The 23,684-nt window shown below is 59.9% G+C and overlaps 9 protein-coding genes across 9 annotated transcripts; 5 read left to right on the top strand and 4 right to left on the bottom strand.

Moving 5' to 3' along the window:
* Nucleotides 1-48: 48 nt before the first annotated feature.
* Nucleotides 49-1,489, bottom strand: BDZ90DRAFT_233620 (putative IPP1-inorganic pyrophosphatase). The gene is made up of 2 exons (XM_025506696.1): nucleotides 988-1,489; nucleotides 49-906 (listed from the first exon to the last, which is right to left on the bottom strand). The coding sequence occupies exons 1-2, from the start codon at nucleotides 1,323-1,325 to the stop codon at nucleotides 270-272; spliced, it is 975 nt and encodes a 324-aa protein (XP_025360636.1). The 5' UTR covers nucleotides 1,326-1,489; the 3' UTR covers nucleotides 49-269.
* Nucleotides 1,490-1,642: 153 nt separating this feature from the next.
* On the bottom strand, nucleotides 1,643-3,706 carry BDZ90DRAFT_261800 (hypothetical protein; the record flags this gene model as incomplete). The annotated part of the gene is made up of 3 exons (XM_025508412.1): nucleotides 1,643-2,094; nucleotides 2,176-3,434; nucleotides 3,525-3,706. 3 exons carry the CDS (start codon nucleotides 3,704-3,706, stop codon nucleotides 1,643-1,645), a joined length of 1,893 nt encoding a protein of 630 aa, XP_025360635.1.
* Nucleotides 3,707-3,832: 126 nt separating this feature from the next.
* BDZ90DRAFT_56680 (hypothetical protein) lies at nucleotides 3,833-4,290 on the bottom strand. The gene has a single exon (XM_025509683.1). It carries the CDS (start codon nucleotides 4,200-4,202, stop codon nucleotides 3,960-3,962), a length of 243 nt encoding a protein of 80 aa, XP_025360634.1. The 5' UTR covers nucleotides 4,203-4,290; the 3' UTR covers nucleotides 3,833-3,959.
* A 597-nt stretch (nucleotides 4,291-4,887) lies between these two features.
* BDZ90DRAFT_56688 (hypothetical protein) lies at nucleotides 4,888-7,392 on the bottom strand. The gene has a single exon (XM_025509684.1). The coding sequence runs from the start codon at nucleotides 7,266-7,268 to the stop codon at nucleotides 4,971-4,973; it is 2,298 nt and encodes a 765-aa protein (XP_025360633.1). The 5' UTR covers nucleotides 7,269-7,392; the 3' UTR covers nucleotides 4,888-4,970.
* Nucleotides 7,393-7,953: 561 nt separating this feature from the next.
* On the top strand, nucleotides 7,954-9,379 carry BDZ90DRAFT_222461 (isocitrate dehydrogenase NADP-dependent; the record flags this gene model as incomplete). The annotated part of the gene is made up of 3 exons (XM_025504530.1): nucleotides 7,954-8,019; nucleotides 8,096-8,125; nucleotides 8,207-9,379. The coding sequence occupies 3 exons, from the start codon at nucleotides 7,954-7,956 to the stop codon at nucleotides 9,377-9,379; spliced, it is 1,269 nt and encodes a 422-aa protein (XP_025360632.1).
* A 422-nt stretch (nucleotides 9,380-9,801) lies between these two features.
* Nucleotides 9,802-12,738, top strand: BDZ90DRAFT_233616 (hypothetical protein). The gene is made up of 2 exons (XM_025506695.1): nucleotides 9,802-10,482; nucleotides 10,564-12,738. Exons 1-2 carry the CDS (start codon nucleotides 9,975-9,977, stop codon nucleotides 12,633-12,635), a joined length of 2,580 nt encoding a protein of 859 aa, XP_025360631.1. The 5' UTR covers nucleotides 9,802-9,974; the 3' UTR covers nucleotides 12,636-12,738.
* A 1,163-nt stretch (nucleotides 12,739-13,901) lies between these two features.
* Nucleotides 13,902-16,506, top strand: BDZ90DRAFT_233615 (putative PTR2-Di-and tripeptide permease). The gene is made up of 2 exons (XM_025506694.1): nucleotides 13,902-14,089; nucleotides 14,163-16,506. Exons 1-2 carry the CDS (start codon nucleotides 14,086-14,088, stop codon nucleotides 16,073-16,075), a joined length of 1,917 nt encoding a protein of 638 aa, XP_025360630.1. The 5' UTR covers nucleotides 13,902-14,085; the 3' UTR covers nucleotides 16,076-16,506.
* A 471-nt stretch (nucleotides 16,507-16,977) lies between these two features.
* On the top strand, nucleotides 16,978-19,757 carry BDZ90DRAFT_233614 (glycoside hydrolase). The gene has a single exon (XM_025506693.1). It carries the CDS (start codon nucleotides 17,246-17,248, stop codon nucleotides 19,439-19,441), a length of 2,196 nt encoding a protein of 731 aa, XP_025360629.1. The 5' UTR covers nucleotides 16,978-17,245; the 3' UTR covers nucleotides 19,442-19,757.
* A 347-nt stretch (nucleotides 19,758-20,104) lies between these two features.
* On the top strand, nucleotides 20,105-22,397 carry BDZ90DRAFT_233613 (MFS general substrate transporter). The gene has a single exon (XM_025506692.1). It carries the CDS (start codon nucleotides 20,414-20,416, stop codon nucleotides 22,205-22,207), a length of 1,794 nt encoding a protein of 597 aa, XP_025360628.1. The 5' UTR covers nucleotides 20,105-20,413; the 3' UTR covers nucleotides 22,208-22,397.
* The last annotated feature ends 1,287 nt before the right edge of the window (nucleotides 22,398-23,684 follow it).

The raw sequence follows: 23,684 nt of genomic DNA, 5'->3' as shown, positions 1-23,684 counted from the left end.
CCTTGTTGCATTCAGACACGCCATTCAACTTGTTCATTTAGCCTACTTTCTCTCTCACGTCAATGTTCATTAGCGTCTCGCGATTTTTTTCTATGACTTCTCAATCAACACCGTCAACTGGCGCTCGTCTACGTCTGCCGCGATCGGATCGGCGTGGTCAAAGATTGCGCTTAACTCCGCGACGCAGAGGTGTGATTTGAATGATCAATATTTCATTCCGCGTTCAGCGTCGTCCCTCTACCTGTCTATCTCTAGCCCTCTTCGCCGCTCTAGGGCGCCGAAGTGCTCGACAAGAAGAAGCTCTTGTCGACACTAGAGCTAATAGGTGCATCCGGCAGCGGGTTAGCGTGAGGAACCTGCTGAGCCGCGCTCGCACCCTCGGCGTGTCCCTTGCTACCCTGTACCGTAGCGTTGACGATGCTAACCTCTCCAGCGTCGGCCTGACCGCCTACGAGCCTCTTCCACGCCTCGTGGCACTCGTGGACCACCTCAGTAGCGTACTTGCGGTTCTTTGCTTCACCGCTGAAGGCAAACTGGTTCTCGGGCTTTCCGTCGGGGATCTTATAGATGCGGAACCACTCGTTGGTAGCACGGATCAGACCGGGAAGGTGACGCTCGACGTCCTCGATGTCGTTGAGCTTGCCGGCGAGGGGGTCGTTGATGTCAACGACGATGACCTTCCAGTCGGTCTCGCCTTCGTCGAGGAGAGCCATGACACCCAGGACCTTGACCTGCTTGATCTGACCCGGGTAGCCGACGGCCTCACCGATCTCGCAGACGTCGAGCGGGTCGTTGTCGCCCTTTGCCTTGGTGTCAGGGTGGGTGTGAGAGGGGTCCTCCCAGGTCTGAGGGAAAGCACCGTAGTTCCAGATGTAGCCGTGGTGCGGGAAGCAGTTGCGAACGAACCTGCGGAGCGGGGCACAAAGTGGTGGGTGAGCATATAGGCAGGGGATTGGGTCCTGTGTCGGTGCTCGGGGCCGCACTCACCTGAGCTTGCCCTTCTTGGTGTCCTGCTTGATGGGGTTGAAGGGCTCCTCCTTGCTGATCTCTTGCTTAGCGTTGGTCCACCTCGGGATCTCTACGATGAAGTTAAGGACGCTCTTGTCCTCATTTGCAAAGAGGGGCACATCGTGGAAGAGGGAGACGGGCTGTCCACTCTTTGCGTGCTCGAGGTAGACTCGGTACTCGAGAGTGTTCTTTGCGCCAATCTGGCGGACCTTGTAGTCGGTGTTTGCGCTGGCCATGATCGTTGATGCGATGGTCGACTTGGTCGTGTGGGAGAGATGGCGAGCTGTGTTTGCTAGTCGGGTCAATGGAGGTGACATGCGCGAGCAAGGGAAAGGAAAGAAGGAAGGTGGAAGAAGTGGCCGCCGCACGCCGGCACACCGGATGAGGCGGCGGCGAGGAGTGCAGGCCAGCAACGCAACACACGGATCAAGTGCCTGCCACCACCAAGCGCCCAATTCGACTAGCACGCAAGCCAGAGGCGCAAAAGAGGGGAGTTGACGAGGTGGAGAATAGAATAGCCACGAGTTAAGTCAAAGGTCAAAGGTATCATTGATACGATTGCAACGGAGCAAAAGCAAGTGCAAATCTATCAACATCTATGAAGAGGTAACCAAGGCAGGGCGTGCCGCCGAATCTACTCGGGTCTCACAGGCTCCTGCTCCTTTGGCTTCGTACTCGTCTGGCCCAAGGCATACTGGCCGCACTCGCTAGCGTACATCTTCGCATCCACATGCCCGACATTCAGCACAACACAGTCTCTGTGCCCGAAACCGTTTCCATCACCGATTGCCTTCAATCCGCTCTCTGTCAGGTTCTTCGCCCCGTAGTACGCCGTGACATTCGTGCTCGTACCGGCAAGGAGGTTTCGGTACGCCCACCACGCGTAGTTACGGTCACGCCTGTTGAGGCCGCCTTGAGCGAGGACGGAGCATGAGTCGTCACCGAAGTCGTACAAGCGGCGGATGTCCGTTGTGCCCGTACCGCTGTACAGATTGAGTCCGATGTAGCGCTTAAAGAGGGTGAGAGGAGAGGATCCACCGTGCGAGGCCACGTAGCGGGGCAGGGAGGAGGCGTATCCGTAGAGGTCTATGTGATGGAGAGAGGATGGATAGCGAAAATGTCAGTGTCTGGTACGCGGCGCAATCCTACACGCCTCGCCGTACTCACAGCTGTCATATCCTGAGCAATTATCGTAGCTGTCCGGGCGATGGCTCTCAAAGTACGGCAAAGACGCAGCATTGAATGCCACCCACTTGATGGGCACCCCGCTCCCACTCGTAGCCTTATCGCTGACTACAGCGTAGTGGTGCATCAAGCTCGCTCCGGCCGAATGTCCCACAAGGTAAATGACCTCGAGGGATGGGTACTTGCTCTTGTTGTTCAACAGGGTGACGAGCGAGTCCCAAACCTCGTACGTCGAGCATGCTCCAACGGTATAGTTGCTCGCAGACCCAGCTACAGCGTCGCTACCACCGATCCAAGCATTGGAAGAAGACCAAGCCAGGTTGATCTCTGGCTCAAACCAATTGCTTTGGCTCGCATTCTTGTACGTGGGCTTGTCGCTCGGGAGGTAGAAGTTGGGCGTCACGACGAGTGACGAGGACTGGTCCACATTACTCGAGATGGCGGCAAAGGCATTTTCGAAGTCGCGCCCTGCTCCGTGCTGTACTACGTAGGCACGCGTGGCACTCGAGACAGGGTGGGTCGAGTTGACCCAGTGACGGTTGGCGAAGATGGGGACGTAACCTGAGGTGCCGGCGCATTCAGTCGGTCGGTACTGATACAGGATGGCCCCCTTTGGGTTGGCAGGGGGATTGCGCCTCGGACGAGGTCCATCTGAGGAGAGGTCGCTTCGTGGAGGGATGACGAGTGTCGTTGTGGTGGTCGAAGCGGTTGATGTGGAAGTGGTCGTTGTGGTGGTCTTGCCCGACGTGATGGTGGAGTGGACCGTTGTGACAGAGGCTGAGGAGGTGGACTTGGTAGAGGTGGGCGTCGTCTTGGTGTAGGACGAGACCTTGGTAGTCGAAGGCACTGCTCGGGATGTAGTCGTAGAGCTCTTCGCGGGCTGACTGGACGCCAACTTGGCAGATGTCGAGGAGGTCTTGGACGAGGCGCTAGCCTCTCTGCCGTAGTTATACGCCACCACTACGCTCCCCGACTTGTTCTTCCTCGTCTTGTAAGTGGCCTCCGTCTTGCTCTTTACCGTAGAGTACAAGTTGCAATACACGTCCGCGGCTCCGGTTCCACCAGTGTACTGGACCAATTGGACATCGACGCAGGATGAGGAAGCCGAACACTTGGCCGTGCAGCTGTTGATTGAGGATTGTGTGATCTGGCTGCCAGACTCGGGGGACATGGAGATGTACCCCACTGCGACTGAGCCGATCTTTGCGCGGGTGCCGGAGGAGGTCCAGAGAAGAGAGTAGCTGTACGTGCAAGGTCAGAGCAGGCGTGAAGCGTCGGGATTGAGTGAGCAATACATTAGAGGCAGCGATCGAATCGGTTGCAATGCTCACCCATTAGGTACGCTGAACTTCGTCGTCGGGGCAGCAGCTCGCCTCTGCTGCTGCTGTGCTGAAGATGGGGCGCCATCCTCCGACACTCGTTGGGGGATAGAACGGGCAGCGCTGGTCAGTGAAAGGATAGCGATGAGTGCGGCGAGGACAGCCAGAGGCATAGTCCGGGGAGTGATCGTCATGCTGAGCGGGTCGAGAAGAGGAGAGCCGGAGTCGCAAAGGTGAGGAGGAATAAGGCGTGACCGCGACCAGAGATGTAGACCGAGGCGGGGGTATAAGAGCGATTGATGGATGGTAGGATGGAAGGATGGAAAAATGGGAGAAGAGAGAAGAGCAAGCTACGTATTGCTTGCTTGCTTTCCTCGCTCGTTCTCACGGCTGGATCTCGTCGTCCGCATGATGGGTGGTGCTGCAGCCTGGGGAACGGGCGAGACCTCACGGCTGACAACATGGTCGTTTCACTGATGCTGCTCCCAGTTGCTTTGCCGCCGGCTCAGACGAGCAAGGCTTTGTTGTTTGCCCAGAACAGGGAACCGATGAGGGTGAGGCAATGATTGCTTGGCCCCTTGGCTGTGATCCGGCTCTACGCCGCCTTGCCCAGCGACGTCCCGAGACGACGAGGCGCAGATGAGCCTTTCTGCGCCGATGCCCCGTTTTCCTACATCTTTCTGATCTCATGCTCAACGGAACGTGGCGCCATGTCCATATTGAAGGCTAAGTCTGGATGAAGGAGCGGCAAAGAGGACAACAAGCAGAGCTCGAAGGATGCACGTCGCGAGCATCTAGACTAGTCTATGCGAGGAGTTGCGGGACGTCCGACGCCACATCTTTTTCCCGTGACGCTGCTTTGACAGGTCAACCTCGGCTCATCGGCCGGATGGCCAGCGGCTGAGGCGACGCGTGGGAGAAGAGCAAGCTTGACTTGGGAAGTTGAGCCTTATGAGGGAGCCGGAAAAAGGGAGCGCTATATGTGGCTCTCTGCGCAGGGACTTGCCCGTCGATTCGTTTCAACCTCTTGCTCAACCTCGAGCTGCTTCTGCGCAGAAGGCGAATGCGGACGTTGCTTGCTTGCTTGTTAGCCTGTGAGGTAGCACCGGAAGAATGGGCATTGCGATGTGCAACGTTGGGCATTGCATCTTGCAAAGATGGACATTGCATCTTGCGAGGATGGGCATTGCATCTTGCAAGGATGGACATTGCATCTTGCAAGGACGGATATGAGATGACAAGATAAAGATGAATGATAACGAATCGTGAGACATGTGGCAAGTGAAGGAGCATTCTGGATGCGGATGAGGTGACGCTAGTGCTGAAGTCGGAGCGTGCAGAAGAGCAACGGAAGACACCGAGAGGTGTGGGAGTCGTCGATGACTGATCGAAGTAAAGAGTAATGGTGGTAGAGGCGGATAGTGGGAGAGAGGTCTGACGAGCTCGCGACTGTACGTCCTAGTGAGCCTGGGGAGGTAGCGGAGGAGGCAGCTTTCTTCTGACGGCAGGCAACGGGCCATTCTCTCCCACCACACCAACTCCTGCCGCCGATGGCTTGAACGAACTCGTGGGAGACGAGGCGCTCCTTCCTCCACCTCCCGCCATGGAGACAGAAGCGCGAGGTGTCGAATCGGTAGGCGTGCGACGTCCTCTCACCCCCGCTTGCGTCTGAGCCCGAGTCGCTCGCCTGGAAGCCCTCCAAGCCAGCTCTCCATCGATTGCGCTTGTTCCACGCACGAAGGCTTCTTTGCTTAGACCTCGCGTCTTCGCCTTGCCCTGACCTCGTGGGGTATTATCGTCGGCAGAGGGACTCAAAACAGCCATTGAGTCTCGATCGTACGCCATAGCCGCGGCCCAGATGTTCGCGAGCGTCGTAGAGGGGAGACGCGAGCGTGTCCAGATGTTGCGGACGAGGCCAGGTGGCATTTGTGACGATGATGGGACAGACACTCGCTTCTCTTGTCTCCTCTTGCAAAGAGCCGCCATCTCTCTGTCCCAAAGCGACTCGTAGAGGGCGCGATATGCGGCATTGCGTGGGGCCATGCTTCGTGTGGGCTTTGAGGCCACATTGGACTTGCCCGTGCTCGTGAGCGCTGACGTGCGCACGGGAGGAAGGCCGATGCCCAGCCCTTTAGCATTGCCTGAAGCTGCCGTCCCACGAGGCGTCCTTGGCGGTGTTCCAGGGGGCAAGGTCGTGGGCCCCATCTGTGGGGTCGTCGGATTCGACTCTGTACGAGATCGAGGCCGTGCGAGACCGTTACTGGGTCCGGTGCTGGATGCTCTCGTTCTCGTTGGAGGAGGTAGAAAGTGAGTGACTGCTGATTTGCTTGTCGGTGGGGAAGAAGAAGGGCTGAACGAGGAGGCGAGCCCTGTCGTTGGGCCTGTCGAGCGCGTGGGACGATGCCCGAGCCCGAGGGTTGCGCTGGCTGATGTAGTGGGGGATGAGCCTGTTGAGGCGGAAGGGGAGTGCCGGCCTCGGATTGGAGCTGGCACCGATGCTGATGCTGTGGGTGGAGGAGGAACTTTGCTTGCTACGGCAGATGTGACGGCAGTTGTAGCTCCTCCTGCGCCGCCTGCACTGGGAATACGAGGTTTGTAGCTGACGGGAGGCGCTGCTGGCATCCTGCGGGGCAAAGCCGGTGGCTGCTTGCCACTGCTGCTGCTACGGGCCGAATACGGCGATGTGGGTGAGGTGCTCGCCTGACTATCCTGCTCTCCACTGCTACGCCGAGGTGGCAAGTCCGGCGCCGCACCTCCCGCGGCTGCTCCACTGATTGCCCGCCTCTCCGGACTGGGCGTAGGCGGCTGCAATCGGATGTCTGCTCCAGGCGTCAAAGAGGCGTTCCCGTCGCCCGCGAGACGTCCCCTCGGCGCAGGCGAAGCTGTCGCTGAGCGATTGGACCCGCGGGAAGGGGCCCGCGACGAGGTCGGGCTTGACACAGGGTGCAGCATCGGGTGAAGGGAGAGCCCGTAGTTGTCCTCTTCATCGTCGAGCGGATTCTTGGATGAAGAGGAAGAGCCGAGCGAGCCGATAGATGAGCGATGCACAGGTGGCGGGAGGGGATCAAAGTTGCTGTGAGTCGTGGATGACCGTGCACGAGGAACAGGGGATGAATGCTGTCCAAATGCGGGACGAGGTGGTAGCGCAGGGGAGCCCTTGTATTGTGTAGTCGGCGAGACTGCGCCTGACCCTCCTGCTGAGGTGGAGTCGTCGCCACCTGGCGGAGGGAGCGGTACTTTGCCTGATACGCTGGATTGGCTGCTCGACTGCTGGCCAAAGGCTGTTCGCCCATTCCTTGCTCGCGGTAGAGAGGCCTCTGTAAAGTCACGTAGACTGGTCCCGCTGTTCGTTTTTCGCAGTGACGTAGCTGAGGCAAATGCATCAAAGGCTGGCGTAGGGCTGGAGGAGACTGTATGCGCGCTCGCAGCGAGGTTGCGGCTGCTTGATGATGAGGATGTCAAGGGGAGCGAGGAATACGCTGCGACGGCTGGTTTGGTCGGGAGGGCACCGAACTCTGCTAGCGGATCCACATCTGCTTGTGCAACGGACGGCGAGTAAAGCGGTGTTGATGATTCGCGGCTTCGAGGTACTGAGCTGGTTCGAGCAATGCCTGCTCCTCCTGAGAATGCAGGACCAGCAGACGTTGAGCTGGATGATGGCGGGCTGCTACCTGCTCCTAATCTCTCGAATGCCTTGACCCTGTCCCTTATAGCCACTGGCTTGGCCGGCGGCGACGAAGAGGGAGATGGCGACATGGCGGGCAGACCAGCTGCGATGCTGCGCTGCTACGATGGTATTTGTGGCAGGGACGTTTCGAAGTGGTGGTCGCTCGTTGGTCGTGAGATCAGGGTCGCCCTCTCTCTCTCCACAAAGACGAAGGCGACCAAAGGCGGGGAATGCCACGCGAGCGAGAGTGTTAGTCTCTCGAGTCTCAACCAACGGCCTCAGCTCAGCGGGGCGGGGCAAGCAAGCAAGGTCTCGTCTCGCGATTGGCGGGCTGAGCGAGCGAGCGGCTTTGACGGCAGCAAGTCTAACTTGACTCGCCCCGCTCCCATGCCGGCTTTGCCTTTCTGAGGCATGAGCTCTCACCCGCTCTCCCACCGCTGACGAGCCGGCAATTGATTTTCCCCACTTCTTCTAGCCCTCGCTTTGACTAACACTCGAGAACGTATCCCCCGACTCGCCCCCACCCTCTCCACCTACGATTGCCTCGTCCATCTATCCATGCGATCCATCGCTACTCAGTCACGCATCCTTGGTAGCGTTGCCGTGAAGCCCACCACACTCAGCTCAGTAGCACCTCGAGCAGCAGCCGCTTTCTCAACCAACAGCCGCCCTTCGGCTTCCACCTCATCCTTCTCGGCCACTCGTCGCGCAGCCACCCCCACTCGCGCCTCTCCTCAGCCCCTCGCCTTTGCCCGCACCTTTGCTACCTCCAAGATGGTTTCTGCTAGCAGGATCAAGGTTCAGAACCCCGTCGTCGAGATGGACGGCGACGAGATGACGGTGAGCAGCGGGCAGAAAGCCTCAGTCACTGATGAGTCCGTGCGCTCACAAATACTGTCCCATTCCTCGTTTATAGCGCATCATCTGGCACAAGATCCGTGAAGAGGTGAGTTCAAAGAGCTATGTCGCATCGAGCCCCGCAACGGATCTGACACCTCTCGCACCCCGCACACCGCACCCCGCACAGCTCATCCTGCCCTTCCTCGACGTGGAGCTCAAGTACTTTGACTTGAGCATGGAGAATCGCGACGCGACTGACGACCAGGTAACAGTCGACGCGGCCGAGGCGACGAAGAAGTACCAGGTAGCGGTCAAGTGCGCCACGATCACGCCCGACGAGGCCCGCGTCAAGGAGTTCAATCTCAAAAAAATGTGGCTCTCCCCTAACGGCACGATCCGCAACATCTTGGGCGGTACCGTCTTCCGCGAGCCTATCATCCTCGACTCTATCCCTCGCCCTGTTCCTGGGTGGACCAAGCCCATCTGCATTGGTCGTCACGCTTTCGGAGACCAGTACCGCTGCCAGAACTTTGTTGCCCCCGGCGCCGGCAAGTTCACGATGACCTACACCCCCACTGACGGTGGGGAGGAGAAGAAGTGGGACGTCTTCAACTTCCCTCAGGGTGGAGGAGTTGGCTTGGCGATGTACAACACCACCGAGTCCATCTCGGGCTTCGCGCACGCCTCGTTCAAGATGGCCATCCAGAAGCAAATGCCCCTCTACATGTCGACGAAGAACACCATCCTCAAAGCCTACGACGGCAAGTTCAAGGACACCTTCCAGGAGATCTTTGAGAAGGAGTACAAGAGCGAGTTTGAGAAGCTGGGCATCTGGTACGAGCACCGCCTCATCGACGACATGGTTGCGCAGATGATCAAGAGCGAGGGTGGATTCGTCCTTGCGCTCAAGAACTACGATGGTGACGTGCTGTCCGACATTTTGGCGCAGGGCTACGGCTCGCTGGGCATGATGACTTCAGAGCTTATTACTCCAGACGGGCAGATCCTCGAGTCCGAGGCTGCGCACGGAACGGTCACGCGCCACTACCGTGAGCACCAGAAGGGCAACGAGACGTCGACCAACTCGGTCGCCTCGATCTTTGCGTGGACTCGTGGTCTCAAGTTCCGCGGTAAGCTGGACAAGAACGAGGAGCTCGTCATCTTTGGTGACGAGCTCGAGAAGGCGTGCGTGGACGCCATTGACAAGGAGGGCATCATGACCAAGGACTTGGCGCTGGCGAGGAAGGGCAAGCAGATGAAGAGGGAGGACTACGTGACCACGACGGAGTTCCTGGACCATATTCGCGAGTCGCTGAAGAAGAGGCTGGCGAGCAAGGGCATCTCGGCGGGCAAGCTCTAAGCTTGCGGAGAAGCACGCGGAAAAGCAGGAGGGATGAGCGCGGTGCGCTGCGATGGAGCCTGTTGAGCGGGCTCTCGGGATGTTGTAGTACGTAGGGAGTCGTTTATACAATCGCAGACAAGTAAAACCGGCTCTGCCGCAGATTGCGTGAGAAGAAGCATGATGGCGAGCTGCGGAACGGGACAGTGGCTTTGCGTGGTCGCAGACATGCGCGGATTTCGCTTTCCTTCGTCTCTCGTTCTCGCTGCTGCTGCAATCATTCGAGACAGGGCCAAGTCTTGGATCGGATGAACGATGGGCATTGCAGCGATCTTCGCACGCGTTGCCACGTGGTGATGCCATCAGCTGGGAACCGGAGAGTGCCTCGCGATAGCGCAGGCGAGGAGGCCTACGTGCCGGCGCGAGATCAGGGTCAAAGAAGTCAAGGCTCGAGGGTCATATAAGGGTGCGAAGGAAGAGGGCGGAGTATCTTAGCTTCTCCTCCTCATCCATATTCTTGAGAGTACCTTCTGCAAAGACCAGAGCCCACGAGGTGCGGTCAGTGGGCGACGAGAGAGAACGACGAAAGCTAGACAAAGCAGCGGTTGTCGCAACAATGGCTCCTCCGAAGAATCTTCCAGCGCATCGCCGCACTCCTGCCCTCTTTTCCTATCCAGTCCCTCCAGCGTCACTCTCTAGCACGAGGTCCCCACCGGCACGCACGACGCACGATCAGGAGGACCCACTTCCTTCATCATCCTTCTTCGACCTCGTCATCATCGGCGCAGGCCCCGCAGCATTGGCCGTCGTGACTCGCATCCTCGAGACTCGCCCTGCTGCGCTGTACACCGAGGAAGAGCATCACCACCTGCACTGGCTGCGGAAGAAGGGAGGCGATGATGGCTTGTCACGCCGAGGCCCGCAGCGGCTTGGTGTCATCAAGACAAAGGCTAGCGGGCGAGGGGCAGAGAGAGTCGCTGCGGGCCGTAAGATGGTGGGTGCAAGCGGTGAGGGCGACTCGACCTGCGCCTGCCCCGGCGAAATGCGGATCCTGGTCATCGACAAGGTGGGCAAAGGATGGATGGCTCACTGGGATCGCATGTTTGCTGCACTCGAGATCAAGCGTGGGTATCTCACAGCGTGGCAACGACGACCGTATCGATTCGAGAGGCTCACCAATCACCATCGCCCTTTCTCGCCTGCAGACCTACGCTCGCCACTCTTCTTCCACCCATGCCCTGCAGACCTCGATAGTCTGCTTGCGTACGCCGAACGTGTGGGCAGGCTCAAGAAGGCAAATGCCGCCTACTCTACCGCCCCCGTCGATGCGCTCAAGAAGGCAGTCGCTGCAGCCGCGAATGTAGCCGCTAATGGATCGACAGCAAGCAAGAAGCGCTCACCTGCTTCTTCTACCTCCTCCAACTCTCCGCCTCCCTCCTCGACCGGCACATCCTCCTGCAAGCACCCCAATGGACGCGGTCGTGATCGCCAAGTCAAGCGCCTGGGCTGCTGTGCTGATCTCGATGGCGATGGTGACGAGGATCAGGAGGGGGATGGTGCCAAGACTCCCACGCCTCGACAACACGACCTCTCTGGTGAGCCGGACCTGGTCGAGATTCCCGGTGTAGTGGGTGCAGAGCAAAGCAAGCACAAGAAGCGCCAGCGCAACGGTGGTGCCGGCCGCATCATTGGACTGACGTCTACGGCTATCAATGAGAGGGAGCGCAAAGACTACTTCACGCCGAGTACGAGGCTGTTCCATGACTTTATTAGCGAGGACGTGGTGAGAAGGTACGGGCTGAACGATAGCAGGGAGTGGCCTGCGGCGGGTAAGGTGCTGCGCGTGGACGGGGAGGACGGTGAGGGTGGTGATGCCATGGCTAGCGCTGGTACCACACCGCTTGTAGTCAAAGGTGAGGTCGCCTCGATGCAGTGGCGCGATGAGCTGCTCGTACAAGGCTGGGACGCTCCGCTCGAAGGCTTCCTACTCGAGACCGGCGATGGAGCCAAGGTCGGGGCCAAGGCAGTCGTATCCGCCGTAGGACCAGCAGGACAGCCTTCCATCCCTGCGGCTCTCAAGGGTCAGACGAGCGCTGCCAAAGCGACCAAGACTGCTCCCGCGCCCAGAAATAGTGGACAGGCCGCCGGCATTTCAGCACCATCACCACCACCCGTTGGCGCGACCCCTCCTGGTCTGTACGGTCCCGGCTGGTGTCACAGTGCTGCCCTCGCCACTCGCCCCTTCCCGCGCCCGTTCACTCGCGACCCTTCGGGCAAGAAGACGCTCCTCATCGTAGGCGGCGGCCTCACCTCAGCGCAAGTAGCAGACGTCGCCCTCAAGCACGGTCACTTCGACCGAGTCGTCCTCATCATGCGCGGTCACCTCAAAGTCAAGCCCTTCGACGTCGGCCTCGACTGGATGGGCCGCTACTCCAACCTGCGCAAGATGCAATTTTGGCAAGAGGAGGACATCGCTGCTCGCCTGGCCATGCTTCGTGGTGCGCGCCAAGGAGGCAGTATGACGCAGCCCTATGCCAAGTTGATGAAGAAGTACGAGCAGGAGGGCAAGGTAGAGCTACTCACGCACACGGAGCTGAGTGAGGCGTATTACTCCGAGGCGGGCCAGATGTGGGATCTGCAGCTGAAGAGGAGCGCTCCGCTTGACAAGAGGGAGAGGGCTAGGCAGGCCTACGAGGAGGCCAAGAGGGATGCGGAGGAGGCGGCCAAGAAGGCTCTAGAGGCTGCGGAGAGGCTTGAGGAGGGAGAGGCGGACGGGTGTGACTGCGAGGATGGCGAGAAGGAGGAGGTGAAGCCTACGTCGGCTCTGCCACCAGGCGTAACGCTGCGCCGTCTCAACGCCAGCTACATCATCACTGCGTCTGCATTCACGCCAGACTACGCCCAGCTACCCTTCATGCGTAGCGTGGCCGAGCAGCACCCGGTCAGGCAGGAGGGAGGTCTGCCCGTGCTGACCGAGGACCTGCAGTACGGACGCTTGCCGCTCTTTGTCGTGGGCATGTACTGCGGACTACAGATTGGACCTGCTGCTGGGAATCTGGGAGGAATGCGGGAAGCTGCGGACCGAGTGGTGGGAAGATTGAGCGAGTTGATCGCACCGCCTCACAAAGACGGAGAGACGACTGAGGCGGCACCGACGCAGCCCGTGGTCACGCACAGCCACGATGGCGAGGAGGAAGAAGAGGTTGACGTGCACGACTCGCCGCGTCCTCCTGGCTTCACCCACTTTTCGTTTGGCGCTCTTGCTATCGAGGGGTGAACTAGCGGGGGGGGAAAGGGATTAGCTTATCTTGGGCGTCGGGAAACGCAATGCCGGGGAAGAGCAAGGAAGGGCGCTAACGCGCTGCGGATTGAAAATCATCACTTATCTATGAATGCGCGGCGCCGTTTGCCCCTATCGATGGCTGAGCGAGTTAGTCGTATCGATGTGGAAGCTTGCCTCATGACGAACGATGCTATCGCCGTGTGTATCGTCCGGAGCTGAGGTCTCGCCGCCTTTCTGACAAATCCGCGTCGCGACAGCCCCAGCCAGTCTTCATCCCAGATCTGACCTCCGATCCATGGTTCGGGTGTGCCATCAGGCACCATGCTCATCCGGCCGACCTCGCGCTGGTATGGCGAAGCTTCTCGGTCTCCGCTTGCGACTCTTCGCACCTTTCCCATCCTGTCATCCTGTCATCGACGGCCTACGCTCTGTTAGGCTCCGCTCTTCAAGCGTCGAGTCCGAATCGCCGGTGCGAGGAAGACGGAGTAGAAATCAGCCGGCACAAAGGCGAGGCTGAGGCTGGCTGGCTGGCAGGCAGACATTCTTCCTGACAGGGCAAGGACGAGCAGACGTCATCGTCGTTGCGTTGCTTTGTCACGAGATACGTACGCTCTGGTCCGTTCGAAGCGCGCCTGTTGGATGGCGTGCCTGGCAGGAAGAGAGCTAGTAGTGCAGAGCGCATTGCGGGGTACGGCGCTTCGTCCCCACAACTGCAAAGGAAGACTCGCCCAAACGTTATCTCGAGAGGCGCGCCAACGCTAGAGCGGGTCAACGCCAAAGCGAACAGGATTGAGGTTGCTCGTTAAGCTCGCGCTCTCATGCTGCTGCTGGTCTACGTCTGAGTTTCCCACCCCTTTCAGACATCATCCGAGCGCCGGTTGTGTCGCTTCCGCATCGCCCGCTTCGACCGCAGGGCTGGTGGCGGTCGAGACTCGAGGCCGCAGAGAAGAGTTGCTGTTGCAGCGGGCCTCGGTGTACTCGCCGTCTGAGTGGCTTGGAGCCGCCGGGCTGCCTGGGATGCCCAATTTTTTGCAGTGTGGCGCCTCGAGAGAGCCGCGGGCAGGGCGAGATACGCGCGAGTCGAGACAAAGGCGCAAGAGGAGACTACGGTTGAAGCGAGTGTTGCCAAGATGCGCGAGCGATGGCGCAAAAGAGAAGAGAGCGAGACGGTGAGAGGGCGGAAGTTCCACTCTTTCTGACCCACGGCACAGCGAAGGGGCTGCCCGCCCGCCCGCCCGCCCGCCCGCCCTCCTCGCGTGACTTTCGCAGGCTGAATACTCGGGTGCCTAGAGGAGACTAAGCCGCGACTGCTGCGAGTCGAGAGAGATAAAAAGAGCGCGAAGCACGACATGCTGCGACGACTCCCTCTCCTTCTCTCTTCTCTTCATCCAGTCCTTACCTTCCATCAACCCGTCTCTCCCCTCCCCCTTCATCAAGGAGCACAATGGGTGAGTAGTTCCAGTCGCGACAAACAGAGCGTAGACACGACATCTGACAACGCCTCCTATCGCGCCTACGCAGCTGCTACCGGCGCCCAGGATCACATGGACCTCGCCCTCGCTGAGGCTAATGCCGATGAGCATCGCGCCGAGACACGAATTGCCGGCCACGAAGATAAGGTCCACCCCCTCGCCCACATCGAGCACGGCGTTGACAATGAGAAGGCCGAGGTGACCGAGGACGAGTACGGCAACCAGTTCCCCACCGAGGAGGAGAAGAACACGCTTCGTAGACTGCCAGAGAGCATTCCTTGGACTGCGTGGACCGTCGCATTCTGTGAGCTTGCAGAGCGCTTCTCATACTACGGATCCGTTCAAGTCTTCCAGAACTTCATCCAGTACCCTCGACCTGGAGAGGGAGCCAACGTCCACCGTACGGGTGCCGCCAAGGACTTGAGGGTCTCTGGCGCCCTTGGCAAGGGACAACAGACGGCTACAGGACTTACCACCTTCAACTCCTTTTTCGTTTACCTCACGCCGTTGGTTGGAGCTTACATCGCCGACGCTCATCTCGGACGTTTCAAGACGATCTGCCTCGCCGTCGGCATCGCGACGGTCGGCCACGTCCTTCTCACGGGCGCTGCTGCTCCCGACATCCTCGACCACCCCAACGGCGCGTTGGGCATGTTCGTCGTCTCCATCATTATCATGGGCGTGGGCACCGGCTTCTTCAAGTCCAACTGCTCCACCCTCATCGCTGAGCAAGTCAAGGGCAAGCGTCCAACGGTCCAGACGCTCAAGTCGGGCGAGCGAGTCATCATCGACCCTGCTCTCACCATTGCGCGCCTCTTTATGTACTTTTACGCCGCCATCAACATCGGTGCCATCGTCGGGCAAGTCGCCATGGTTTACGCCGAGAAGCGCGTGGGCTTCTGGCTCTCCTTCCTCCTCCCTACCGTGGTGTTCCTCCTCTGTGTGCCCGTCCTCGCCGTCTGCGGCAAGTGGTACCAGAAGACTCCTCCCGCCGGCTCCGTCCTCAGCGACGCCTTGAAGTTCCTCAAGTTCGCCAGCAAGGGCAGGTGGTCGCTCAACCCCGTCCGCACCTACAAGCAGCTCACGGCCGGCAACTTCTGGGAGCAGGCCAAGCCCTCGAAGCAGACTGGTCCCCTCCCCGCCTGGATGACCTTTGACGACGTTTGGGTCGACGAGCTCCGCCGTGCAGTGAAGGCTTGCCAGGTCTTCCTCTTCTTCCCCGTCTACTGGCTGTGCTACAACCAGATCAACAACAACCTGACCTCTCAGGCTGCAGTCATGGAGCTACATGGCCTGCCCAACGACTTGATCTCCAACCTCGACCCGCTCGCCATCTTGATCTTCATCCCCGTCCTCGACCTCGGCGTCTACCCTCTGCTGCGCAAGTGGGGATTCAACTTTACGCCTCTCAAGCGTATCTGCGCTGGCTTCTTCCTCGCCTCCTTTGCCATGGTCTCCGCCGCTGTCGTCCAGGCCTACATCTACAAGCTCTCCCCGTGCGGCACCAACGCGGCCGAGTGCGAGACGCCCGAAGGCGATGTCCAACCGGCTCCCATCAACGTTGCGGCTCAGGTCCCATCGTACGTGCTCATCGCATTCTCTGAGCTGTTTGCCTCGGTCACTGGTCTCGAGTACGCCTTCACCAAGGCTCCCAAGTCGATGAAGTCGATGGTCATGGCTCTGTTCCTCTTCATGACGGCTATCTCGAACGCCGTCGGCGAGGCCTTCCTGCCCCTCTCGGAGGACCCGCTCCTGGTCTGGAACTACGGCGTGTTCGCCGTCGCCTCGTTCATTGCTGCCATTGTCTTTTGGATCTGCTTCAGGAAGCTCGACGCCGAGGAGGACGAGCTCAATGCGATTGGGGTGGGCAACAGGAACGCCGCTCCTCGCACAGGTGGTGCTACGGACGCGGCCCCTGGCAGCGAGTCGGCGTCGATGCGCGAGCGCGATGACAAGGCTTGAGCGGCGTGCTATCGACGCGCTATCATACCCACTCTTCTCTGCTCTCCACCGCTCTGGCTACGTTTATCGCTCCTATTGTATTCTCGACGTCTATCCCAGTGTACTCCAGGCGCTCGTCGCAGCGTTTCGAATGCCAATCCAGTCACCGTCACGCGAGCACCGAGACGTAACCCCGCTTGTCGCCCCCGCTCGTCGCCAAGTACAGACCAATCGCCTACCTTGACCATTCTCGCTCGTGCGGCGACCCGCTGTCCAGCGACCCTGCGTTCTCACCATCTGCGCTGAACGGAGAAGTCGAGGACAGCCACGTGAACGTCGAATCGCTGGCTCAGGCACAGAAAATCGACTCGGCCACACGCACGCAAGCAGTCAGCGCCGCGCCTCGGCGAGCGCGGCATCGAGGCTCTCTCAACGGCACCAAGCGAGTGTAAGACTCGGGCGGGGCTTCTGTCCATCCACGACAGGTCCGCGCGAGTCGTCATGTCTACGGCTGTGCTTGTCATCGTCATGCTCTTCGTATCGTGACCAGTTTAGTCGATTTCCGGTTGGGCTCGCCCTAGTGTGGCAACGTGTGAGCGAGCTTTTTGCGCCATCTGTCAGCTGGCGCCAATGGGCCGAGGATGCATCACGCCTTGAGGTCATTCGTGGGCGTCCGTCTTCTGTCGCTCGTTTTGTTCTGTCGTCGTCGGGCTTGCCTTGTCCTGCAGCCGGTAGTCGCAGCTAGTCGGGCCTTGGAGCGAGCGCTTGGCTGGAGCCAAACGATGAATGAGCGGGCGCAGCTAAGGCGGTGAGAGAGTGGATCGACGGGCGGGCCGCCCGCACTCCGAGGAGTCGTGCCTCCGCCCACCTGCCTGCCTGCCTGCCTCCGCTCTGCCTTGGCCGCCTTGCCTCCGATCTTGAATTCGACGACGAACAGGACCCTCTCCAAGCTTGGCGGTATCTCGAGCAGGCTGCGACACTCTGCCACCATTACGACCACCATTACCACCCCATCCCTCCGACTTCTTCTCCCCCTTCCTCATCATCCACCACTTTGCATCGTCTCGGGTCTTCTCCAGTCGTCCTTACCTTCCTTAGAGCTTTGCGTGCGTGACCCCAGCCTTGTCGAGACGGCAGCGACGACAACATCAACAACAACAACATCGTCGACACGCAGCAAGCTTCGCCACGATGTCCCTCCCCCTCGGCTTCTCGCCATTTGACGACTATGACAGCCCCTATGCCTCGACGAATGCTGCCATCCGCAACCGCGGTCGTCGAGAGAGCCAAACATCGCCCACTTCCTCGTTCCAGCAGCGACGAGAGAGCCATGGGTCTATGACGCCTGCCGGTGGCAGTACCGTAGGACTCGCGCAGCAGATGTCGACGCCCGGCCAGCGCACTTCTGCGATGGGAGATGTGGACTTGAGACGCAGCGAGGCTCCTCCTGAGATTCCGCAAGCGCAAGACTTTGGGAGCAGGAAGTTCCAGCGACCGTCTTCACAAGATGGCATCCGCGCCATTGCTCGACCGCAGCCCATGGGTGCGCAGCTGGCTTCGATTGCGCCCAGCTCGCCGCCGTCATCGCCTCCGCAAGCTACCTCTCCTGCTTCGCCTCAGACATCGCCCGTCCAGCGACGACCTGCCCCTCCTCCACCGGCTAGGGCTACCTCTCCTCCCGCGTCACCATCCGTGCGACCTCCCGTACCCATGTCGCCCCCTCGCAAAGCCGCGCCACCTCCAGCGCAAGCATCGATCCCCGAGCCCGCTGCTCCCCCTGCTGCCAGCTACGTACAGGCTTCTACTCCTGCGCACGAGGAGGAGCAGCCGCCGCGCACCAACGCAGCCGGCCCCCTAGCCGGAGCCGCCGCGCCCGCTATCGCCACGCCCTTTGCCAACGAGATGACACAGACCAACCGCAGCTTTGCCCCGCCCATTGCGGAGCACGCACCATCCTCTCCCTCGGACGATGGCGACGACGACATCGAGGTCGCCTCATCGCATCACGACGAGGTGCCACGTCGTCAGGCAACGCCACCTCCGCACACCGCATACGACATGGGCAACGCCGCCAGCTCAGATCACTTTGCCGAGAAGACGCCCGCTGCGGCTATTGCTGCCGCTGCCGCTGGCACTGGTGCCGCCGGCTCGTCGTGGAAGGTCAACAACGAAGGAAGCAGGTGGAGCGCAGGTAACGACGCCCCTCTCCTCAACGCTCGACGCGGCGGTGGCTCGGGTGGCTCAGGCGGCCTCGCTCGTTCATACCGCAACAACAAACGTAAGTGGTGGCTGGGCGGTGGCATCCTGCTCCTCGTCATTCTCATTGCGGCCATTGTCGGTGGCGTTGTGGGCGGCAAGTCCTCGAGCTCATCAGGCAGCGACAATAGCTCGTCGGACGACGGCACCTCTGGTAACGGCCGCAGCAAGGGCAATACCGGCAGCTCAGGCTCGCCAGACACCACAGGACCAGGTGGCACCAAGGTTCAGCCAGACTCGCGCCTGCACAACTCCTTCTACGGCATCAACTACGAGCCCTTCTCCACCGACCCGACTGCCGGGTGCGGCGCAAACATCACGGGCGTCATGGAGGATGTCAAGCTTCTTTCGCAGCTTACGACGCGTGTGCGTTTGGGCGGCTCGGCCTGCAACGAGACTGCGCTTGTACTGGACGCCATCTCGCGCACCAAGGTCGACTTGACCGTCTGGGCCGCCATCACTCTCGATCTCGACGGAACGGGCACCACGACGTTCACTGACCAGGTCAACAACTTGACGTACGCCTTTAACACCTTTGGCACGCAGCACGTCTCTGGCGTCGTGGTCGGCGAGGAGTATGTCACCAATGGCGGATCCGCCACCACTCTCATCGCCAACCTGCAACGCTGGCGCCAAGTCGTCACCGACAACTCGGCGTGGGGCTCTCTCCTCACCACCACGGCCGAGGTCACGTCCGTCTGGACGCAGGCCCTCGTCAACGCGGTGGACATCGTCTTCGCCAACAACCAAGCGTGGTACTCTGAGATTGCTGCGGAGGAAGCCGCGGGCTGGGCATACGGCTACGCGCAGGACACCGTCGTCCCTCTGGCCACGGATTCGACGCCTGCGAACAAGGACGTGGTGCAAAGCGAATTTGGCTGGCCCACCGGTGCATCGACGACCGCCGCAGCCACGCAGGGAGAGGCCGTCGCCTCGGTCGCCAACTTGCAGACCGTCCTCGACACGTACGTCTGCGCGAGCAACACGAACGGGAGCGCCTACTTCTGGTACGAGCTCTTTGACTTTGTCAGCTCGTCGAGGACGGACGGCGTCGCGCCCTTCTGGGGCTTGTTTGATGCGAACAAGCAGCTCAAGACGGGCATCACCATTCCTGACTGCAGCCACAGGTAGGCGCGGTGCGCGGCGCGCGGCAAGACCAATACAGAATCGTTCATGGACCCTCTATCTATCACGTCTCCTTCGCCTTCATCTCCTCCATACTGCATTCATGACTCTCGTTCCTCGACCACTGTACACTATGTCCTGCCTCTCGCGCGCGCTCGCCATGCCAAGAAGATGAAGAATCTCGAATGCGATGATCTTGCGTCACTCATGACTGAGCACGGCGGGCGTGATGTGAGAGCGAAGACGAAGAGGGGCTCCGCCTCGCCTCACAAATGTCCGTTGCCCCGAGGCGGAGGCGGACCAGCGAGCAAATATCAGGGGTGCTTGTGACAACGACGTGGACGGATTTGCCTCAACCATGACACTCGTCGTGCATCGTATCTATCTGAGCATTCTCTCCATGCGAGCTCTGCGTCACCAATGACTGTTGAAAGTGAGTCGGCCTTTGCGTTGACATCGATCAAAGCGGCTCCTTCGCCCGGACTTTACGCGCTCAAGCCCGTGCGCAGCGGAAGACCGAGGCCCTTAGACACGAGCGTACGCGTGAGACTTCGCTGAGCAGTCGTCAAAATAGCTCCTTGACCCTCATTCCCAGCCTCTCTGGTTCTCAGCTAAGCGGGGCGAACGAGGCGGCTGGTTATCGTTACACGACGTCGAGTCAGCTCAGCTCACGACGAGTCAGGCCATCGTGCCCTCAGCGCTGCCCTAGCGCCCGCCCCGCCCCCGGCGGAGCGGAAGCGCAGCTCAGGCGAGATCTTACCTCGCGTTGCACCGTGCGATTTTTAGTGCCCGATCCTCCTCAGCTTACTACGACCGAACCAACCGCAACATCAAGTCGAAGACGGCCCGCTCTGGCTTTGAAGTACAAAAGGGAGCGGCTCACTTCAAGCCAGAGGCAGAAAGCATCACCCACTCCCACATTCGCAGCTCGCCCCGCCTTACGCTCCACCCAACTACATCGCCAGCTCCTCCGCCAGCATGTCCCACGTAGACATTCCTGAGCACCGCGACGGCTCCACCGTAGGCGTCGAGGTCCTTCCTGCCACCACGGCCGGCGCCGCGCTGCAGCCCACCCTCCACGACGACACGCGAGTCGGCTCTCCAACCTCGGAGAAAGAGAAGAAGTCGCCTTCCAGCGTGGCCGCCGCCGAGGGTGACAAAGAGCAGACCCAGCTCGACGTCGAATATCCCAAGGGCCTCAAGTTTGCACTCATCAATCTCAGCGTCAATCTGGTGGTATTTTTGGTGGCCCTGGACCAGACGATCGTGTCTACGGCCGTGCCCGTCATCACCAACGAGTTCAATTCGTTCAGCGACGTGGGATGGTACGCCTCGGCCTACCTCCTCACTTCGACCGCCTTCCAGCCCCTCTTTGGCCGACTGTACGGTTCTTTCAGCATCAAGTACGTCTTCCTGGCCTCCTTCTTCATCTTTGAGATTGGCTCCCTCATCTGCGCTGTGGCACAGGACTCGCCTACCTTCATTGTAGGCCGAGCTATAGCTGGGCTGGGTCTTGCAGGCGCTTATTCCGGCTGCCTCATCATTATCAGCGTGGTGGCCCCTCTACACATTCGTCCCCTCCTGACGTCACTCACAGGTGCAACCTACGGCATTGGCGGCACGATTGGGCCAATCATCGGAGGCGCCTTCACTTCGAGAGTTACGTGGCGATGGAACTTCTACATCAACCTTTGCTTCATCCCGTTGCTTGTCCCCGTCATCCTGTTCTTCCTCAAGACGCCTCCTCGGAAGCAAGAGCGAACTGTCGCTCAGCGGATCCTGCGCATCGACTGGCTTGGTACGGTTCTGATCTTGGCATCCCTGATCTGCCTTCTCCTCGTCTTTCAAGATGCCGGCATCAAGTACGCTTGGTCCGACTCCAAAGCTATCGGCCTCCTTGTGGGCTTCGTGGTCATCTTGATCGCCTTCATCATAGACCAATGGTGGATGGGCGAGCGAGCGACGATCCCCTTCAGGATCCTCAAGAACCGCACGGTGTGGGGAGGCTCTATCGTCAACTTTACGGTAGCATCCTGCTACTTTGGGTTACTTTACTTCCTCCCAATCTACCACCAGACGGTAAAGGGCACATCGGCCATTCGCTCCGGGGTGCTAATGTTGCCCTTCATCGTTGGAGTGATTATCAGCGTAACCTTACAAGGAGGCTTCACGAATGCCACGGGCCACTACATTCCCCTCCTCCTCGGCGGTACGCTCATCATGACGGCCGGCTCCGCCGCCCTCTACGCGCTCTCCCCGACCTCGGACGTGGCCCGCATCGCTGGATTGGAGATCCTCGCTGGCATTGGCCCAGGCCTAAGTTTCATGGTGCCTTTTACAGCCGTATCATCAATTCTTGATGTGAAGGACATCGAGATAGGCGCTGCCATCGTCATTTTCTGGCAAACTGGCGGCGGCACCGTCGCAACGTCGATGGCCCAGTCCATCTTTCAGAACAAATTCGTCCTGTATGTTCGACAAGTCCCGGGGGCCGATGCGGCTGCAATTCTTTCTAAGGGAGTGAGCGCTTTTCGAGCGACAACTCCCGCTGAACTCCTGCCTACGATCATTGACGCTGCAAACAAGGCGCTTGGCAAGATCTGGATCATGACCGCCGTGCTCGGCGGCGTGGCCTTCTTGTCGGTATTTGCGATGGATCTGAAGGGTAGAGTCGATGTTGAGGCCTCGAAGGCGGCCGAGAAGAATAAGAAGGAGAAGAGGCGCGGCTCGACGGATCCCGAGGCCGTAGACGCGACTGCGGTGGCCGCCTAATACCCCTCCTCACACCTTCTTGGCGACTACCGTCCAAGCTTTTTCTCATCTAGACTACGACACCAGATACCTAATCCCGCCTCCCCTCGCTTCCGCGACGTTTCATTCATCTCTCGCTGTTGACCATTCTCCCGCGACCTGTATTCGGCGCAATATCAGACTAGAATCATGAGCACTCTTTCCCAGATATGCGACTCGTATGCCTTTTCGTCTCTACTCGTGCTGGTCATCATCGACGATGAGTCCTCGTGGTGGCCGTGACTTCACGCTGCGCAGCCCCGCGCCTCAGTCCTCTCCGCGTCGCGCCTTTGCCGACGAGGCGAGCCGGCGTGCTCTCCGTCCCGCGCCCGGCAGATCGACTTCGCTTCCTTCGCTTCCTTACCATCGATCTGAAGGCCCACCGCAGCTTAGCCATGAACGTCAAGCAGTCTTCTAGACACATAGCATACTCATGCTGAAAGTCTCACTAGCTCAAATCTCGTCGATCACACCGCCCCCGCCTGATGCTCAGTCGCAGATCTGAACAATGAGGGAGCAAACCACGTGGCCAAGCGCCCGCGTGCCTGGCCCAGGCCGCCGCTCGCTCAGCTTTGCCTTCACATCCACTCGCTCCGCACGCAATCTCATCTAGAGCCGCCCTCTGCTGCGCTGCCGGCCAGCATAGCACAGCCACAGGTCATCGCTGTTGGCTCGCTGGCAATCAACATCTCGCCCGCCCGCCCCGCTGCTCCCTCTCTCCCCTCCTCACCATTGCAATTTGGGTATTGCCCCACGACTCGCTCACCATCGCCAACCTTGCTCAGCATCGCTGAAACGAAAACCACAGCACGCACCCCATCTTCTACGCTCCAGTCAGGTCTACCGCGCACACCGTACCACTCGGGCCGGGTCGACTCTCTCCCATTCCGGGAGGGTCAATCTGGCCCCATCGCCCGCACCAAATTCTCCTGATCACCACGGCTGCGCATCAAGACGGCGAGGGCTGAATGATGCCTGCCACGGCGGCGAGGATAGAGTACAAGCTAAGCACCATCAAGCTTGCGCCTACTATCTGCTCTGAGGGAGGAGCCCGGATTTAGTGGCTTAAGAGGTGAGCTTGTTGACGAGCACTTTCGAGTCTCTCCTCGCCCACGCAACCTCCCTGACCTTTCCATCCCCCTGTCCCCTCGGCCCCGCCGCCCAGGCCCTCTATGCTCGTCGCAAGCCTTCGTGTGCACCATCAAGCCGGCAGGCGGGACCGCTGCGCACGGACGCCACCGGCCCTGTCAAGTCGAGCAAGTCCTTGTGCTCTAGACGAGGCGTACAGCAGCTCCCCGCAAGTCGAAGTCCTCGTCCAGCTCAGCATCGGCTCTTTCCTCGAGCCAAGTTCCGCAGCTGTGTCCTTCCCCGACCATGGCGACCGCCGGTGAGTCTTATCTCGCCTAATCTCGCATCCACTGCAGGTGCTGATCGTCGTCTTCCTCTCGAATCCTAGGCC

The sequence above is a fragment of the Jaminaea rosea genome (genome assembly GCF_003144245.1).
Source record: "Jaminaea rosea strain MCA 5214 unplaced genomic scaffold BDZ90scaffold_12, whole genome shotgun sequence".
In the NCBI taxonomy this organism is placed as follows: Eukaryota; Fungi; Basidiomycota; class Exobasidiomycetes; order Microstromatales; genus Jaminaea; species Jaminaea rosea.
The sequence above is the reverse complement of the archived record's forward strand: the minus strand, read 5'-3'. Positions and strand labels throughout refer to the sequence as shown.

What these genes read in the sequence shown, in the direction of transcription:
- BDZ90DRAFT_233620 (XM_025506696.1), bottom strand. Translation starts at nt 1,325, where the DNA reads ATGTCACCTCCATTGACCCGACTAGCAAACACAGCTCGCCATCTCTCC. An exon ending in ACCAAGAAGGGCAAGCTCAG is followed by an intron (nt 907 to 987) that starts GTGAGTGCGGCC and finishes CCCGCTCCGCAG; the next exon opens with GTTCGTTCGCAACTGCTTCC.
- BDZ90DRAFT_56680 (XM_025509683.1), bottom strand. Translation starts at nt 4,202, where the DNA reads ATGAGATCAGAAAGATGTAGGAAAACGGGGCATCGGCGCAGAAAGGCT.
- BDZ90DRAFT_56688 (XM_025509684.1), bottom strand. Translation starts at nt 7,268, where the DNA reads ATGTCGCCATCTCCCTCTTCGTCGCCGCCGGCCAAGCCAGTGGCTATA.
- BDZ90DRAFT_233616 (XM_025506695.1), top strand. Translation starts at nt 9,975, where the DNA reads ATGGCTCCTCCGAAGAATCTTCCAGCGCATCGCCGCACTCCTGCCCTC. An exon ending in TGCTGCACTCGAGATCAAGC is followed by an intron (nt 10,483 to 10,563) that starts GTGGGTATCTCA and finishes TCTCGCCTGCAG; the next exon opens with ACCTACGCTCGCCACTCTTC.
- BDZ90DRAFT_233614 (XM_025506693.1), top strand. Translation starts at nt 17,246, where the DNA reads ATGTCCCTCCCCCTCGGCTTCTCGCCATTTGACGACTATGACAGCCCC.
- BDZ90DRAFT_233613 (XM_025506692.1), top strand. Translation starts at nt 20,414, where the DNA reads ATGTCCCACGTAGACATTCCTGAGCACCGCGACGGCTCCACCGTAGGC.